Consider the following 18,735-nt stretch of genomic DNA (forward strand, 5'->3'; position numbering starts at 1 on the left):
GGAAATCCAACCAGTACATCCTAAAGGAAATCAGTCCTGAATATTCATTGGAAGGACTGATACTGAAGCTAAAACTCCAATACTTTGGCCACCTGATGAGAAGAATTGACTCATTTGAAAAGACAACTGATGCTGGGAAAGATTGAAGGCAGGAGGAGAAGGGGATCATCGACTCAATGGACGTGAGTTTGAGTGGACTCTGGGAATTGGTGATGGACAGGGGAGCCTGGCATGCTGCAGTCCGTTGTGTTGCAAAGAGTCGGACACGACTGAGCAACTGATCTGAACTGAACTATAAACAGATTAACAATATAAAATAGAGAATATGACACCATTTTTTGTTTTTGGAGTCCTGGCATCTTTTAAGCCTTAATTTTTCTTCTTCTACTCACACTTGGACTAGCTGATGTGAGTGCTTCTTTGGCACAAGCAGGAAGTTTAAACCACACATACATTGGATCTCCACCCCCCTACTCCACCCCTTAACCACCATAAAAATTCCAAGCTGGTGTCCTTTTCAAGCTTTCTCCAGGCATTTTTCGGTTGGTTTTCTAGCACTGTGCCCTACCCCAAAAGCCTCATTATGTGAGTAACAGAATTTTTCATATCCTATTGAAATGTGTGTATCACTACCAACCTCAACAGTTATACTAAATTTTCAGTGGGAAATCCATCCTGCCTCTGCCTGGTGACTACTACAACAACACTTTACTACAGAATAAAAAAACTTAGTAGGGATCAAAAAGTAGAGATTATGAGAAAAAAGGTTCTGCTCAACATGTGAAATAAACTGACAACAGTTAGTTAACCAGTGACAAACTGGGCTACCCCAAGAGGATGAGGTCTCCATAGTTAGGTGGATTTGAGCAGAGTCTGGGAGGTCATAGGCAAGGAAGCTGAGAGAAGGTCATACTCACTATGGGAAAATTGAATCAGTTAATAATAAACTGTTTAAAAGATACTTGCTCCTTGAAATAAAAGCTATGACAAACCTAGATAACATATTAAAAAGTAGAGACATCAGTTTGCTGACAAAGATCCATCTAGTCAAAGCTATGGTTTTTCCAGTAGTCATGCGTGGATGTGAGAGTTGGATCATAAAGAAGGCTAAGTGCCAAAGAATTGATGCTTTCCAATTGTGGTCCTGGAAAAGACTCTTGAGAGTCCCTTGGATAGCAAGGAGATCAAACAAGTCAATCATAAAGGAAATCAACCCTGCTTATTCATTGGAAAACTGATGCTGAAGCTGAAGCTCCAATTCTTTGGCCACCTGATGGTAAGAGCCAACTCTGATGCTGGGAAAGATTGAGGGCAGGAGGAGAAGGGTGTGACAGAGGATGAGATGGTTAGAGGGCATCACCAAATTAATGTACATGAATTTGAGAAAACACTGGGGGATATTGAAAAACATTGAAGCCTGGTGTGCTGTGGTCCATGGGGTCACAAACAGTCAGGTATCACTTAGTGACTGAACAACAACAACATGCTAAAACCCAATATTTACTGATTTATTAATTGCATTTCCAAAATTTTACTCTAGAAAATAATCAGGGATGTTCAATGATTGATATAGATTGCATTATTTAACATTATTAGCAACAAAATACTGAAAGCGAACTATTTGGCCTAAAATAAATTATGGTACATCCAAAATAATGAACTACTATTCTGTTTTGTTAACAATATTCATGATAAACATTTAAAAATTAATCATGTGAAAATATTTATTTAATATGTTAAATTTGAACAGAAGAATAGAGAACAATCTATGCAGGCTGAGCCTTGTGTTCTTCGTCTGCCAGATCTCCCACCCATTCCTAGATAATATGGACCAAGTTCAAATGATGTTCATTGACACTTTATTGCCATCTTGAGAAACTTACTCAAAAGAGGAAACCCAAATCATGCAAATATTTGTAATAATTGCATTATTTATATGAGTAACAACAAAAAATGAGGGGCAAAACCTATCTGGACAATAATGTAACATTGGTAAAAAACCTTGAAGGTTAGCACCTTTTAGAATATAGTGTTATAAGTTCATAATGTTCTTCAAATTTAAATATTGTGGTTTACAAAAGCACAGACTTAAGATCCTCATCTTGCTCCTTCCCTGTCAAGTCTCCTACTCACCCCTCTCTCTCCTATCCCCTCTTCCTGTCCTGCATGGGCATCCACACACGTGTACACTGAGCAGATGTGTGCTGCTGAAGCTCCCTCCCTTCACACCCACAGAGGAGCTGTAATACAGGCCTACTCAGAGAAGGATTTGGTGCAAAGTCCACACCTGAACCACTAATTTTGTTTCAGTTTTACTAAGATATCACTGATAGACAGGACTGTTCAAGTTTAAGGTGCTATACGGCATAATGACATGACATGTTTATGTTGCAAAATATTTGAAATGCTTCTCAAGAAGTTACCTGAGAACTTAGTCTTTCAAGTTACTTGCAGATTACCCCAATCCATGTTCTCCTCTTCTTCCTGAGCACACAGCTAACCACATTTCCCAGCTCCTTGTACATTTAGGTGTGGCCCTGTGACTGAGTTACAGCCCAGGGAATATGAAAGAACTTTGTGTGCAAGTGCCATATCTTACCTGTTAAAAACATTATTTGTTCTTTTCTTTCTTCTTTACTATCCCCGCTCTACCATTCAAAGAGATGAACTCTGGGAGCCACAGGAAGGCAACCATGTGCTGAAGGCATCAAAGGCCCTGGAAACCAGTTGCTTGAAAAGGCCATTATACCAGCAACTTCCCCTCCTGCCACTGTCATGTGAGCAGGAAGTCAACTTCTGTTGGATTTGAGCCATTATCTCTCTGTAGTCTACTTGTAATAGCATTTGGTCTGCCCAAGCAGTTACTGCTAATTACATAAAGAAATACCCACCATTGGTTTTTTTTAATGCTTCCACCAAATATAAGGCTTCCTCTTGAATTCTGTGTTCAATAGTCCTCTTCCCCATCCCCATATTCCTCAAAACCATGAGGGAGAAACGCCGAGTTTGCTTCCATATTTCTCCATTGCTGAAAATAATTCCTATCAGGGCACAAACCAAAAACAGAGAATAATCCATTGCCACAAATTCTAGCTGAGAGTCTTTAAAGAGGAAATGACAAGGACACCTAAGCAGGGATTAAATATAGGAGTGACAGCCTCAGGAATTCCTATCGGGCCCTTCATCACCTGCCTCCTCCTCTCTTAACCCAGCTTGTATCTTACTTTCAAGACTCTTGGTTTTACATATTACTACACTTAACCTAGCTTGTATCTTACTTTCAAGACTCTTGGTTTTACACTCTTCCTTACCCATTAGCTCCTGCAAAATTCAGAACAACCCTAAGAACCAAGTGTTTTCTCTCCCGTTTACTTATGAGGATGCTGAAAATCACAGAGGCAAAATGCTTGCTCTTTGATGACTCAGCTAACAATCCATAGAGTCCAAGTTATAGGTTAAGTTTTCAGGATTGATTTGGGCATTGAAAATGAACTGTAGGAGAAACAACAAAAGAGTCAATTCCTTTTTTTTTTTTTTTTGATAGTTTATAAACGACAGAAATTTATTTCTCACAGGTCTGAGGGCTGAGATCAGGTATCAGCATGGTCAGGAAGGATCCTTTTCTGGGATGTAACTTCTTTTATGTTCACATGGTGAAAGTGGGTGATGACGCTTAATTCTTAAGACAGGGATAAATAGTACTTGTGTATTGAAAGGAAGCTCATGAAAGTCTATTCCTCAAGTAAGGAACATGGCCATAGCTCTTCCCATTTTGACATTTTCCCTCTATATGCTAATCTCTTCCACAAAATATGGATGTCTTCCCGTGTTCTACCCTGTGGGTCCCTGCCACCCCCTTCTGACAACCCCACAGCTAGGCTAGGTCTATAATACAAAGCATAAAGCACAAAAATGCTCTAAAAAGAGGGTCACGTGGAAACACAATAAATGTAAATTAGAATATTAAAGAAAATCTTTTGAAATCGAATACTTGCACGGTCTGTCGTCTGTTTTTCACATTGTACCAAGAAAGTTCAATGTCAGACTTCCAGAGCCAAGGACAAGTCAGAGGAAAAGACAATGCTCTTAGGGACCTTGTCAAATAAGACCTTAAAGAACAATGTAAAGGATGAACTGACCCTATTCGGCATTATTTTTGTAAGAAACCAGTGACCCACAGAGGATGGGACAGTTTAAGGTCTAGCTATTAAAACACAGATGACAGACAGAGCAAGTATTTGATTTCAAAAGATTTTCTTTAATATTCTAATTTATATTTATTGTCTTTCCCCATGACCCTCTTTTCAGAGCGTATTTGTGCTTTATGCTTTGTATTACATTCTATTGGATTAAAAAAAATTGTTGTGCTTTTTTTATTCTAACAAGAATAGAAAATTGAATGCAATGTACATACTTCAAACCTTTGTTGGTTCCATGTATATATCATGCAGCTTCCAAAACTAGTCTCTTAGCAACCATGACTCAGGCCAGAAAGCAAAATATTCAATAAATAGGATAATTCATTGTCATTTTCTTTCCTTCTTTTTCTCTCTGTCTCTTTCTCATTTTCTTACCTTGCCGTAATTTATTAATAGAACATTAGTGGTTAGAAGATTTGCTTTCACTGCACTTAATGTTTCATTCAGACTGTGTCATCTTCATAATTTTAAATAGGGATTAATGATCCATAGAAAACTGTTTAATGATGATGCTTTCATAAACTTCTCTATTATCTATAATTTCTCAATTCCTTAGCCTATTTGAATCTTTCCAACTTACAATTCCCACACACTTCTCAAGTAGAAGCATACCTAATCCCTGGTTGATGTTGTCTGCCACTGGTAAACTACCTCTGCCAGAAAATTCCTCACTCTGATCAATCAGGACTTGCTTCACTGCTTCATATCCATGCAACACCACAGTGGGCTTCATGCCAAAATACAGAGTGAACACAGGACCATAATCTTCTGCTAGCTGGAAAAGGAACAGGAGATGTAAGAACAGTGAGCACTTCAAAACTGAAAATGTAGATAATATAGGAAAATGTAGATAATGTGGGAAATATTTTTAATCTTCTTAAGATTTATCCATTATAAAAGATTTCAATTTCTAGAACTAGTAATTTAATATGACATCACTTTACTACCATGGTAATTATCATTATATTATTAGGAATGCTGTTATTATTATCATCACCATCAATAGTTATTCTTTATTCAGCTCCTACTATGTGACAAAGGCCATAGTATGAATTTTATTAGTATTATTCTATTAAACTTTTTTCTGCTAAACCTATAATTGCTCCTCCCTTCTTATAGTGGCAATAAATGACGTTTCCTCTGTTTAAAGGAAGGTGCTCCATCTCTCACACATGCAGACTAATAATCATCCCCTCATCATCCATTCTTCACATCTTTAGCACCAGAGACCTCTAAGCTTTCAAAATACACAAGGACGTAGCCACAGACATTTTCTGTCTTCCCAGTGTGATGATGTAAGTAAGTTTTCATGAAGTGAGATAAGCAGAAGGGACGTGCACAAATTTTGCACTGGCATAAATGGGTGACATCTTTCATTTCTCCTCCTATCCATAGGTTGAAATGACAGCGTGCAGATGACCCCTCTGTGGCTGCAAATAAGAACAACAGCCTTAGAGCACAGGATGGTAAACTACAAGACTGAGAAGATCTGGTTCTCTGAAAGACCTGGTGGAGGAGAGGCAGGCCAGCAGCACTTAACTCTACGCCTTCTTTGTGGAAGGCAGAAATAAACTGTCTTCCTTAAGTCACTGCATTATTGTGTCTTTCTGTCATAGCAGCTTATTTAGTGTAGTACATGATATAGACTTTTACTCTTTCAACTTGTCCAATATTTGAGTTCTTTTGCTACCTTATAATCCATTCTCCATACAGGACCCCTTTTCACAAAGCATATGTTAAAGAAAATCATATTGCTCTTATGCTAAAGACCTATATTCTTAAAATCCCTGTAAGATCTACGTACTCTGGTTCCTGCTTACCTGCTTAATCTCATCTCACACCAAGCTTTTACCTACTCTCTGGGCGACAAAAAAATTGGTCCTCTTTCAGACATTCCAATAACTAAGTCTGCTCCAGACTGGAAAAAAAAAAAAAATGAAACATTCACCTGTATTTTATCCAGTTAATGTCTAATTATTTTTCAGATCTCAGCTCCAATTTCACTTCCACAGAGAACCCTTACTGACTGTGCCTCCGACCTGTAATCCTTTAAACTACATCACCTTTTTCTACTGTGCTCCTGTTACATGGTTTGTAATCATCCACTTATTTGCATGAGTGTTTCATAAATACATGCCTACCATCTAGACTGTAAATTCCGTACTGCTGACCTTTTTTTGTTTGTTTTAATTCACTGCTTGAATAGTTAAAGAACCTGCCTGCAGTGTAGGAGACCTGGGTTCAACCCTACCCACTCCAGTATTCTTCCTTGGAGAATTCCATAGCCAGAGGAGCCTGGCTGGTGGGCTACAGTCCATGGGGTTGTAAAGAGTCGGACATGACTGAGTGACTAAAATTTTCACTTTCTTTCACTTTGAAAATTCCCAGCATCTGACACACTTGGGACTGAAAGTAGGCATTCAACAACTTGTTAAGCTCAGGTATTAATATTTGTGCATAATAATTATTATTCACCTTTTAAAAAAATAGAAATTAAAGCTCAGGGAGATTTTTAAAATTTGACCAAGGCTGTGAGTTAAGAACTGTATGAGCTGGGGTGCTGACACAATCTCTTCAAAACCAGAATCTGATACACAGAAGGAGGAGCTTCCAGGGGTAGTGCTTTCATGACTACCTTTCCCAGAGAAGTCAGATTTCAGATAATTCCTTCAAGATTTAAAGAGCTATTGAACAGTTATTCATTCATTGAGCAAATACAACAGAAACTGTGAAATCTCTTGAAACTTGGTTATTTCCTTGATTTCAAATCAATGTATTCTTTCGGGAAATTTTGGGGTTGTCAGTCTATATGCAGTTTTTAAAAATTAAAGCAATTTCATTGCCACTAGAATTCACCAAAAATAAATGCTATAAAGGACACATAGGTCACAACATGGACAGAGAATTCCTACTTTTGACAGTTTCAACAATGATCTCATTGATCTCACTCCCTTCTGGCAACCTTTAGCTGTATACCATCTAAAATCATGTCTGGGTGTCATACATCATGGACAAGTGAGATTAATCCCAGGGATGCAAGTATGGTTCAATATTCTCAAATTAATCAATGCTATACCCCACATTAACAAATGGAAAAATAAAATCATATGATTGTTCAATAGATGTAGAAAAGTTTTTTTTACAAAATCCAATATCCATTTAAGATTAAAAATTCTCCACAAGGTAGGTATAGAGGCAACATACTTCAACATAATTTAAAAATCACATATATGATAAGTCCACAGCTATCATCATCATACTTGATAGTGAAAAGCTGAAAGCATTTTCTCTAAAATCAAGAACAAGACAAGGATGCCCACTCTTGCCAATTTTACTTAAAATATTGTATTAGAAATCAAAGCCATAGCAGTCAAAGAAAGAGAAATAAAAGGAATTGAAATTGAAAAGAATGAAGTCAAACTGTTCTTATTTGTAGATGACACAATACTATCTATACAAAATTCAAAGTTCAGTTCAGTTGCTCATTCATGTCCGACTGTTTGCAACCCAATGGACTGCAGCACGCCAGGTCTCCCTGTCCATCACCAACTCCCGGGGTTTACTCAAACTCATGTCCATTGAGTTGGTGATGTCATCCAACCATCTCATCCTCTGTCATCCCCTTCTCCTCCTGCCCTCAATCTTTCCTAGCATCAGGGTCTTTTCCAATGAGTCAGTTCTTAGCATCAGGTGGCCAAAGTATAGGAGTTGCAGCTTCAGCATCAGTCCTTCCAATGAATCCGGGACTGATTTCCTTTAGGATGAACTGGTTGGACTCCTTGCTGTCCAAAATTCTAAAAATCCCAACAAAAGTCTTCTAGAGCTCATGAATGAATTTGGAACAATTGTAGGATAAAAAATTAATGTACAGAAATCTGTTCCATTTCTAAACAATAAGAACAAACTATCGGAAAGAGAAATTAATAAACCAATCCCATTTATCATCACATAGAAGAGAATAAAATTCCAAGCAATAAATCTAATTAACCAAGGAAGTAAAAGACATGCACTCAGAAAAGTATGAGATGCTGATTTAAAAAAAAGACAATACAAATAGAGGGAAAGACATAACATGCTCATGGACAAGGAAAGTTAATATTATTATAATGAACATATTACATATTACCCAAGGAAATCAACAGATTCAAAGACAATCTTGTCAAAATACCAGTGTAATATTCAAAGTACTACAACAAGTAATTCTAAAATTTGTATGGAAACACAAAATAACTCAAGTAGACAAAGATATCCAAAGAAAGAACAGAACTGAAAGTATCATACTCCCTGATGTCAGACTACAGTACAAAGTTACAGTAACCAAAACAAAATTGTACTGGCACAAAAATGGACACAGGTCTATGGAGCAGAGCATTAGCCCAGAAAATAATCCACACTTACATGAACAACGAATCCGTGAAAAAGGACACAAAAATATACAGTGGGGAAAAGGCAATTTCTTCAATAAGTGGTGTGAGGAAAACTAAACAGCTACACGTAAAAGAATTAAATTAAAATATTTCACATGCTAGTAAGGTTAGGCTCAAAATCTTTTAAGATAGGGTTCAGCAGTACATGAATCGACACTTTCCAGATGCAAAAGCTGGGTTTAGAAAAGGCAGAGGAACCAGAGATCAAACTGCCAACATTCATTGGATCATAAAGAAAGCAGGTTCAGTTCAGTTCAGTCACTCAGTTATGTCCAACTCTTTGTGACCCCATGGACTGCAGCACGCCACACCTCCCTGTCCATCACCAACTCCAAGAGTTTACTCAAGCTCATGTTCACTGAGTCAGTGAAGCCAACCAACTGTCTCATCCTCTTCTAGGAGAAAACAAGCGAATTCCAGAAAAATATCTACTTCTGCTTCATTGACTACATTAAATCTTTCTACTGTGTGGATCACAACAAACTGTGAAAAATTCTTAAAGAGATGGGAGTACCAGACCACCTTACCTATCTCCTGTGAAACCTGAATGTGGGTAAAGAAGCAGCAGTTAAAACTGGGAATGGAACAATTGACTGGTTCAAAATTGGGAAAGGAGTAAAACAAGGCTGTATATTGTCACCCTGCTTATATGAAGAGTATATCTTAACTTATATGCAGAGTACATCATATGAAATGCTGGGCTGGGTGAATCATAAGCTGTCATCAAGATTACCAGCAGAAATATCAGTAACCTCAGATATGCAGATGATACCAATCTAATGGCAGAAGGGAAGAGGAACTACAGGAAGGTGAAAGAGAAAAGTGAAAAAGCTGACTTAAAACTCAGCATTCAAAAAACGAAGATCATGGCATCTGGTCCCATTTTTTTCATGGCAAACAGAAAGGGAAAAGTAGAAGCAGTGAAAGATTTTATTTTCTTGGTTTCCAAAATCACTGTGGACAGTGACTGCAGCCATGAAATAAAAAGATGTTTCCTCCTTGGAAGAAAAGCTATGACACATCTAGACAGCATATCAAAAAGCAGAGACATCACTTTGCTGACAAAGGTCCATATAATCAAAACTATAGTTTTTCTAGTAGTCATTTATGGATGTGAGAGGTGAACCATAAAGAAGGCTGAGCACTGAAGAACTGATGCTTTTGAATTGTGGTATGGGAGAAGACTCTTGAGTCCCTTGGACTGCAAGGAGATCCAACCAGTCCATCCTAAAGGAAATCAGTCCTGAATATTCATTGGAAGGACTGTTAATCAAGCTGAAGCTCCAATACTTTGGCAACCTAATGGGAAGAGCCAAGTCATTGGAAAAGACCCTCATGCTTGGAAAGACTGAAGACAAAGGAGAAGAGGATGGCAGAGGGTGAGATGGTTAGATAGCACCACTGACTCAATGGACATGAGTTTGAGCAAACTCCAGGAGATAGTGGAGGACAGAGTATCCTGGCATGCTGTAGTCCATGGGTCGCAAAGAGTCAGACAAGACTCAGTGACTGAACAACACAGAAACAAGTATTTTCTCATACTATATATAAATCTTAACTCAAAAAGGGTTGAGGACTTAAATGTAAGACCAGAAACCGTAAAACATCTGGAAGGAAACATAGGCTGTATACTCCTTGACATGATTCATAGCATATGTTTTTGGATCTGCCTCCTAGTGAAGTGAAAGTGTTAGTCACTAAGCTGTGTCCAACTCTGCGACCCTCTAGACTGGACTGCAAGGAGATCCAACCAGTCCATTCTAAAGGAGATCGGTCCTGGGTGTTCTTTGGAAGGAATGATGCTAAAGCTGAAATTCCAGTACTTTGGCCACCTCATGTAAAGAGTTGACTCATTGGAAAAGACTCTGATGCTGGGAGGGATTGGGGGCAGGAGGACAAGGGGAGGACAGAGGGTGAGATGGCTGGATGGCATCACTGACTTGATGCAGGTGAGTTTGAGTGAACTCCGGGAGCTGGTGATGGACAAGGAGGCCTGGCGTGCTGCAATTCATGGCGTCGCAAAGAGTCAGACATGACTGAGCGACTGAACTGAACTGAGACTGTAGCCTACCAGGCTCCTCTGTCCATGGAATTCTCCAGGCAAGAATTCTGAAGTGGGTAGCATTCCCTTCTCCAGGGGATCTTTCTCAACCCAGGTATCGAACCCAGGTCTCCAACATTGTAGGCAGATTCTTTACCATCTTTACCACAAAAAAGAATGAAATTTTGCCATTTGCAATAATATAAACGAATCTGGAGGGCATTACACTTAGAGAAGTAAGTCAGACAGAGAAGGAAAAATACTCTGTTATCATTTATATGTGGAATATTTTTTTAAATAAAATGAATAAATTGAACAGAATATAAACAGTTACACATACATAGAGAACAAACTAGTGGTTACCAGTGGGAAACAAGAAGAATGGAAGGGGAAATGAGCAGTAGGGGATTAAGAACTATAGACTACTATGTATAAAACAAATAAACTACAAGGATAAATTGTTCAGCGCAGGGAATACAGCCTATAATTTATAATAAATTTCAAAGGAGCATAATCTATAAAACTTTCTATATTCTCACTTGAAACTAACATAATATTGTAAATCAACTTTAGCTCAATTGAAAATAAATTAACAGGGTTCCCCTGGTAATCCAGCGGTTAAGAATCTGCCTCGCAGTGCAAGGGAATCTGGTTTGATCCCTAGTCTGGGAAAACCCCACATGCTGCAGACAACAAGCCTGAGTGCCACAGCAACTGAGCCTATGCTCTGGAGACTGTGAGGAGCAACTACTGAAGCCCATGAGCCACAGAGTCTGTCTATTGCAACAAGAGAAGTCATGGCAAGGAGGAGCCCACACACTGCAACTAAAGTGTAGTTTCTGTTTGCCACAACTAGAGAAAGCCTGTGCACAGTAATGAAGACCCAGCACAGCCCAAAATAAATATTTTTAAATAAATGAATAAAAATAAATAACAATGAATAAATAAATAAATAAATAAAACCATGTCCAGGTGTCCAATGGGAACTCCCCTTTAAAACCACTTCTTTTACCAAACATGGTGTCTGGGACTAAGGAGTCTGGGACAAGACATAGGGCAGTCTTATTTATTCATTACAAACAACTGGAAGAAAAGTAATCATACTTGCCTTGCTTATGGATTTGCTGACATTCTTAATATTTATCTGCAGAATATTTCCAACAATTGGGAGAGGAGTGGGCCCAGGTGGCAGCTTCCCTTTGGCATGCCTCTGATTCCATAGAAAAAGGAAAATCAAAATAGAAAGACAGATCACCAGAACTACAGAGAGATCCATTGGTGTGCTTTGCGTGAGGGCAACTGAAAGCTTAGAATCCAAACACTTTATAAAAACTAAGTGCAAAGAAAAAAACAAACAAAGAAAGTGCAAGCTTATCACCAAACATGCAATAAGTCTTGAACTTTTAAATAAATAAGACTTTATCATCAGTACACTTTGTCTTGTCAATAGATATTTAAACAAAATGTTACATTAGTATTGATAAACATGTAAGTTTCAATGGAAATCTCAACTAAACAAAATTCACTTTCTCAGAGATGGCCATATTTTAGTAGTAAAATTGAAGCTATCAAAGTTTCAAAGGACTGGAATTCACAATCACAACAAATGATGAGAACATCTCTGCTCATCATATAAGCAGAAAAAGAAGCACTGTCAGAGCTTTTTCTCATAAAATCCATGGTAACGCCAGGTGAAGACAGAAGGAAGCAGGACAAATAAAGAAAGGAATATGGAGCTAGTCTTACCTTAAAAAGAGTAGAGCTATCCCACTAGTCCTCACAGAGCCCTGTTTTTGTGCCAGGAGTTCTGACACCACTAACTTCCAGAGGAGATGCTGGTCAGCAGACAGTAGACAGAAAACAGGAATAACAAGTCAAGGAAAGAAATCACTCAAAGATATCAGTGGAGGATCCCCTGGCTGCATATCACCCACCCCGCTTCTTTGCATACCCATTTCCAATAAGGATCACATAGCCAGAGCAAACCTTGTATGTTCACACCTAGGTGAAAAAATACACTCCAGCATTCAATACTATAAATATTTGAAAGTGTCTAGAAACTCATAGATATGAATGAAATTTCAAGACTCAAAAGATATTTGAGGACCTCCAATTGCATAATAAGCATCATACTTAAAATTCAGAAAACTATTCCTTGAAGTATTTAACTTAGTGAAAACAGAAAAGTTAAAATAAGTGTATCATCAGATAAATTTAGCCATGGAAAAGAAAAAGTTATTAGAAAACTGAGAAGTTCTTGTTAATTAAGTATGTGGTGGCAAAAAATATTTTTCAATAAATGAATATGCTGAGTAATAAAATAGATTTAGTTCCATTTACACTTATTTTAAACAGCAGTAAGATTTAGCAGTAACATGGGTTTCCACAAGGATAGAGTACAAAATAGTAATGATGAAAACATTAAACAAATTAAGTAGTATGGGAAATAGTTCTATTAATAGAAATCCTAGTGACTTTATCACAGGAGTTTTAAGGAGAGAGAAAAATAAGCAAATAATAATAAGCAAAGCAAATTGAATACATTTTTCCTACAATGATGAAAAATCCAAAGAATCCATGAAATTCTAAACAGTATTACAGAGAAAAGATCCACACTCCCAAAATCTTGTGAAACATGAGAATAACAAGGGGAAATAAAACCCTGAAAAGTTTTAAAGAGAAAAAGGAAGTTACAAAGAATGAGACTCAATTTAGAATAAATCTTTCCTTACACAATGCTTATAAATGATTAAAAACAGTCAAGTAAAATCTTCAAAAGCTCAATAGGAAATGATTTTCAAATTTGTTATTCCAAACCTGATAAACTCAATTCAACCATAAGGTCAAAGTATAGACATTTGGGGGCCTTCCTTGGTGGTCTACTGGTTAAGACTCCATGCTTCCACTGCAGGGAGCACAGGTTCAATCCCTGGTCAGGGCACTAAGGTCCTTCATGCTGTGTGGTAGAGCCCAAAATAAAATCAGTAAGAAACATATAGACATTTTTGGACATGTGAATATTCAGAATTTTATAATCTTGAAATCATTTCTGAAATAATTACCTGAGGAAAAACTCCAAAAAAAAAAAAAACATATCCCCAAAAGGGGAGAAAGTGGGACACAAAATTAATGATGTACAAAAGGCAAGCAAAACTTTTGAGTCTAAATAATGACTGAGAATGTGGTAGCAAAGCTTAAAGAAATTATCAAGTTATTTTTCATAAGGAAAAGAGGGCTAAAATTCTAGATGTTTCTAACAAAATATGCAAGCTGATATAGAGGGTAGGAAGTTGTCAGCATTAAAAGAGTGGTCTGTCTTATTCTAGTAAGGCTATCGATAGTAATTCTAATTTTTAATTATATAGACAGATACAAGCAATTACAATACCAAAATTTTGCCTGAAAGTTTAAAATACACCTAAAATGAAATATCTTTCCTTTTAATAGAAGAAAAGCAAAATGAAATGAAGAAAGCTTGATCAGTCCAGCTAAGGACAATATGAAAGAATGAAGTCTGTTAAGCATGAGGTAAAAATCATCAAGTGAGGCACTGTGACTTCTCATTTCCTACAAAGACTTACTGGGTTTTTATCAGAAGCACCTCCTGAATATACTGCACAAGACCAGTATGGATGGAATTAATATGAAGACTAAAAGTGAATTCTGTGTACAAAAATCAAGTGCAAACAATAGCAATGATGAAAATTACCAAAAAGTTGTATGGAAAATAGTTCTAGAATGTCCTTTATTGCTAGCAAGTACATCAGTAACATTTATTTCAGGTATATCTGGATACTTATTTTGAATAACATTTAATTAATTGGTTGTTTTGTGTGTGTGTGCACAATTTTAATTGACTTTTTAAAAAATATGGTAAAACACACAGAAAACATACCATTTTAACCATTTTTAAATGTACAGTGATGTTAAGACCACATATTGTTGTTTAAACAATCTCTGGAACTCTTCTTACAGAACTGAAGCTCTGTTCCCATTAAACAATAACTCTCTATTCCTCCCTCCCACAGCCCTGGTAACCAATATTCTTCTTCCTGTTTCTATGAATTTGACTACCTAGGTACCTCATATGAGTGGAGTTAGTCCTCTTGTGTCTGGCTTATTTTACCTAGCATAATGTTCTCAAGATTCAGCATGCTATAGCACATGTCAGAGTTTCCTTCCTTCTTAAGGCTAAATAATATTCCATAACAAATAATATATCACACCTTGTCACATGTCAATGGACACTTGATTTGTTTCCTCCTTTTATACTGATGTGAACATGCATGTACAAATATTATCTTTTCAACACTTTGCTTTCAATTCTTTTGACTAAATATTGACTTTTGAGCTTATAAAAAGCATAATGCAAATTATTTTCAAAGATAATCTTGATTATATGTGATTTTTTTGCCTTAGGCACTCAGTGCCTAATTAATTGGTTTAGGTAATACATGCATGCTAAGTCACTTCAGTCATGTCTGACTCTGCAATCCCATGGACTATAGCCGGCCAGGCTCCTCTGTCCATGGGATTCTCCAAGTAAGAATACTGGAGTGGGTTGCCATGCCCTCCTCCAGGAAATCTGCCCAACCCAGGGGTTGAAACCACCTCTCTTATATCTCCTGCATTGGCAGGCGGGTTCCTTACCATTAGCACTACCTGGGAAGCTCAATGTAGTTAATAAATACTTCCTAATATTTAAGAAGCCAAATTTAATAATAAAATACAACTAGCATATAACCAACAAAATAAGATTGATTGAGGAATTATTTTACTGGCTCTTCTGTGCCAGATATTTCCCACCCAGTTAGCTCACTTGATCTTCATAAGATACTTTGAACAGAAATGTTTCAGCTGAATTACCTGATATCTCCCTGCCCAGTTAATAAAGGGTAGAGATGGAATGGAAACTAAGACACCTGCCACACCACATGTGCCAAGAATAACTTTTATTTTTTTAAATTTTATTTTATTTTTAAACTTTACAATATTGTATTAGTTTTGCCCAACATCAAAATGAATCCACCACAGGTATACCCGTGCTCCCCATCCTGAACCCTCCTCCCTCCTCCCTCCCCATACCCTCCCTCTGAGTCATCCCAGTGCACCAGCCCCAAGCATCCAGCATCGTGCATCGAACCTGGACTGGTGACTCGTCTCATACATGATATTACACATGTTTCAATGCCATTCTCCCAAATCTCCCCACCCTCTCCCTCTCCCACAGAGTCCACAAGACTGATCTATACATCAGTGTCTCTTTTGCTGTCTCGTACACAGGGTTATTGTTACCATCTTTCTAAATTCCATATATATGCATTAGTATACTGTATTGGTGGGCATACACACTGAGGAAACCAGAAGGGAAAGAGACACGTGTACCCCAATGTTCATCACAGCACTGTTTATAATAGCCAGGACATGGAAGCAACCTAGATGCCCATCAGCAGATGAATGGATAAGAAAGCTGTGGTACATATACACAATGGAGTATTACTCAGCCATTAAAAAGAATACATTTGAATCAGTTCTAATGAGGTGGATGAAACTGGAACCTATTATACAGAGTGAGGTAAGCACGAATAACTTTTAAAAAGAAACTGGTGTGGGGCAGTCCGAAGATGGTGGAGGAATAGGACGGGGAGACCACTTTCTCCCCCACAAATTCATCAAAAGAACATTTAAACGCTGAGTAAATTCCACAAAACAACTTCTAAATGCCGGCAGAGGATATCAGGGACCCAGAAAAGAAGCCCAGTGTCTTCGAAAGGAGGTAGGAAAAAATATAAAAGACAAAAAAAGAGACAAAAGAGGTAGGGACAGAGCTCTGTCCCAGGAAGGGAGTCTTAAAAAGAGAGACGTTTCCAAACACCAGGAAACACTCTCACTGCCGAGTCTGTGGTGAGCCTTGGAACCACAGAGGACAACATAACTGGGAGGGAAAATAAATAAATAATTAAAACCCACAGAGTACGTGTCCAAAGGTAACTCCTCCAGCAGAGAAGCAGCACAGATACCTGCACCCGCCACTAGCAAGCGGGGGCTGGGCAGGGAGGCGCGGGCTGCATTGCCCAGAGTAAAGACTGGGCCTGAATGCCCCGAGGGCAATCTGAGGGAATTAACTTGGGCTAGTAAACCAGACTGTGGGATAACTACCACGCAAAAAAGTCCTAACCTAAGACACCGCCAGGCCCACTCACAGAACAAAGGACTGAACAGAACTAGCCCACTGCAAACCATCCCCCTCCGGTGACAGGCAGCCAGAGCCAGAAGCCAGCAATCGCAGCCCCAGAGACATTATCTACCACACCGCAAGCAGGCTTCTTTGCTAACTAAGACTTCTTGGGGTTCTGAACAGTCAACATCCGCCTGAGAAGGTGCACTGGTTGTACACCCAGAAAACCGAACAGCAGGGATGGGAGAGGCGATAAGTCACAACAACCACGCTCCCCAAACACCTCACCTGAGCTGCTCGGACCTGGGAAGGGCACAAAACGCAGGCTCAATGGAGTCTGTGCCTCTGAGGACTACCTGAGTGCCTGAACCTGAACGGCTTAGACCTGAGAAGTGCATGCAGCCCAGGGCCGGCCTCTGATGGTTCCCGGCGGAGCAACATAGAGCCTGAGCAGTGTGGGCAGGGAGGGCACACGTGGCGTGAGTGGGGGCAGACCCAGTGTGGCTGAGACACTGCAAGCACACGCCAGTGTTATTTGTTTGCAGCGTCCCTCCCTCCCCACAGCGCGACTCAACAGTGAGCCTAAAAAAGTGTCCACCACCAGCCCCTTGTGTCAGGGCATAAATGAGACACTGAAGAGACCAGCAAACAGAAGAAGCTAAAACAGAGGGAACTGCCTTGGAAGTGACAGATGCAATAGATTAAAACCCTGTAGTTAGTACCAACTACATAGGAAGGGGCCTATAGATCTTGAGAAATGTAAGCCAGATCAAGGAACTATCCAAAAATGAACTGACCCCACACTGCCCCGAACAACACCAGAGAAAGTCCTAGATATATTTTTACTATTTTTACTATTTTTTTTAATTTTTTTGAACTTTTAAGTCCTCTATTACTCCTTTAATTTTCATTTTTATAACCTACTATTACTTTTCAAAAAAAAAAGAGACCCTATTTTTTAAAGCAAACTTCATATATATATTTTTTATAATTTTTGTTACTTTTTTTCTTTTCTTTAATATTGTATTTTTGAAAATCCAACCTCTACTCTAGATTTTTAATTTTTGCTTTTTGGTATTTGTTATCAATTTTGTACCTTTAAGAACCCAAACTTCAGTACCCATTTTTACTTGGGATCGAGATTACTGGCTTAACCGCTCTCTCTCGCTTTGGACTCTCCTTTTTCTCCACCAGGTCACCTCTGTCTCCTCCCTCCCCCTTCTCTTCTCTACCCAACTCTGTGAATCTTTTTGTGTGTTCCAGACGGTGGAAAACACTTAAGGAACTGATTACTGGCTGGATCTGTCTCTCTCCTTTTGATTCCCCCTTTATCCTCCTGGCCACTTCTATCTCCTTCCTCCCTCTTCTCTTCTCTGTATAACTCCATGAACATCTCTGAGCGGTCCAGACTGTGGAGCGCACATAAGGAAGTGATTACTGGCTAGCTTGCTCATTCCTCTTTTGATTCCACCTCATCTCATTCAGGTCACCTCTAACACCCTCCTCCCTCTTCTCTTCTCCATGTAACTCTGTGAACCTCTCTGGGTGTCCCTCACTGTGGAGAAACTTTTCACCTTTAACCTAGATGTTTTACCAATGGTGCTGTATAGATGGAGAAGTCTTGAGACTAATGTAAAAATAAGACTGAAAACCAGAAGCAGGTGGCTTGAGTCCAAATCCTGAGAACACCAGAGAACTCCTGACTAAAGGGAACATTAATCAACAGGAGCTCATCAAATGCCTCCATACCTATACTGAAACCAAGTATCACCCAAGGGCCAAGAAGTTCCAGAGCAAGACATACCACACAAATTCTCCAGCAACACAGGAAAACAGCCCTGACCTTAAATATACAGGCTGCCCAAAGTTACTCCAAACCCACTGACATCT

General features: G+C 38.7%; 1 protein-coding gene and 1 long non-coding RNA gene across 2 annotated transcripts in view; one reads left to right on the forward strand and one right to left on the reverse strand.

Moving 5' to 3' along the window:
• Nucleotides 1-5,793, forward strand: part of LOC133239206 (uncharacterized) — a 28,844-nt gene extending 23,051 nt beyond the window's left edge. Inside the window, exon 2 of the long non-coding RNA XR_009733755.1 lies at nucleotides 5,595-5,793. This is a non-coding gene — a long non-coding RNA (uncharacterized LOC133239206). The remainder of the gene's footprint in view (nucleotides 1-5,594) is intronic.
• LOC133239203 (cytochrome P450 2C31-like) overlaps nucleotides 1-11,978 on the reverse strand; it is a 52,003-nt gene extending 40,025 nt beyond the window's left edge. Inside the window, exons 1-3 of the mRNA XM_061402867.1 lie at nucleotides 11,776-11,978; nucleotides 4,812-4,974; nucleotides 2,892-3,041 (exon numbers count right to left, since the gene is read on the reverse strand). Coding sequence (XP_061258851.1) covers nucleotides 2,892-3,041; nucleotides 4,812-4,974; nucleotides 11,776-11,943 — 481 coding nt within the window. The 5' untranslated portion in view covers nucleotides 11,944-11,978. The remainder of the gene's footprint in view (nucleotides 1-2,891; nucleotides 3,042-4,811; nucleotides 4,975-11,775) is intronic.
• Between the last annotated feature and the right edge of the window lie 6,757 nt (nucleotides 11,979-18,735).

This window comes from Bos javanicus, chromosome 26 (genome assembly GCF_032452875.1).
Source record: "Bos javanicus breed banteng chromosome 26, ARS-OSU_banteng_1.0, whole genome shotgun sequence".
In the NCBI taxonomy this organism is placed as follows: domain Eukaryota; kingdom Metazoa; phylum Chordata; class Mammalia; order Artiodactyla; family Bovidae; genus Bos; species Bos javanicus.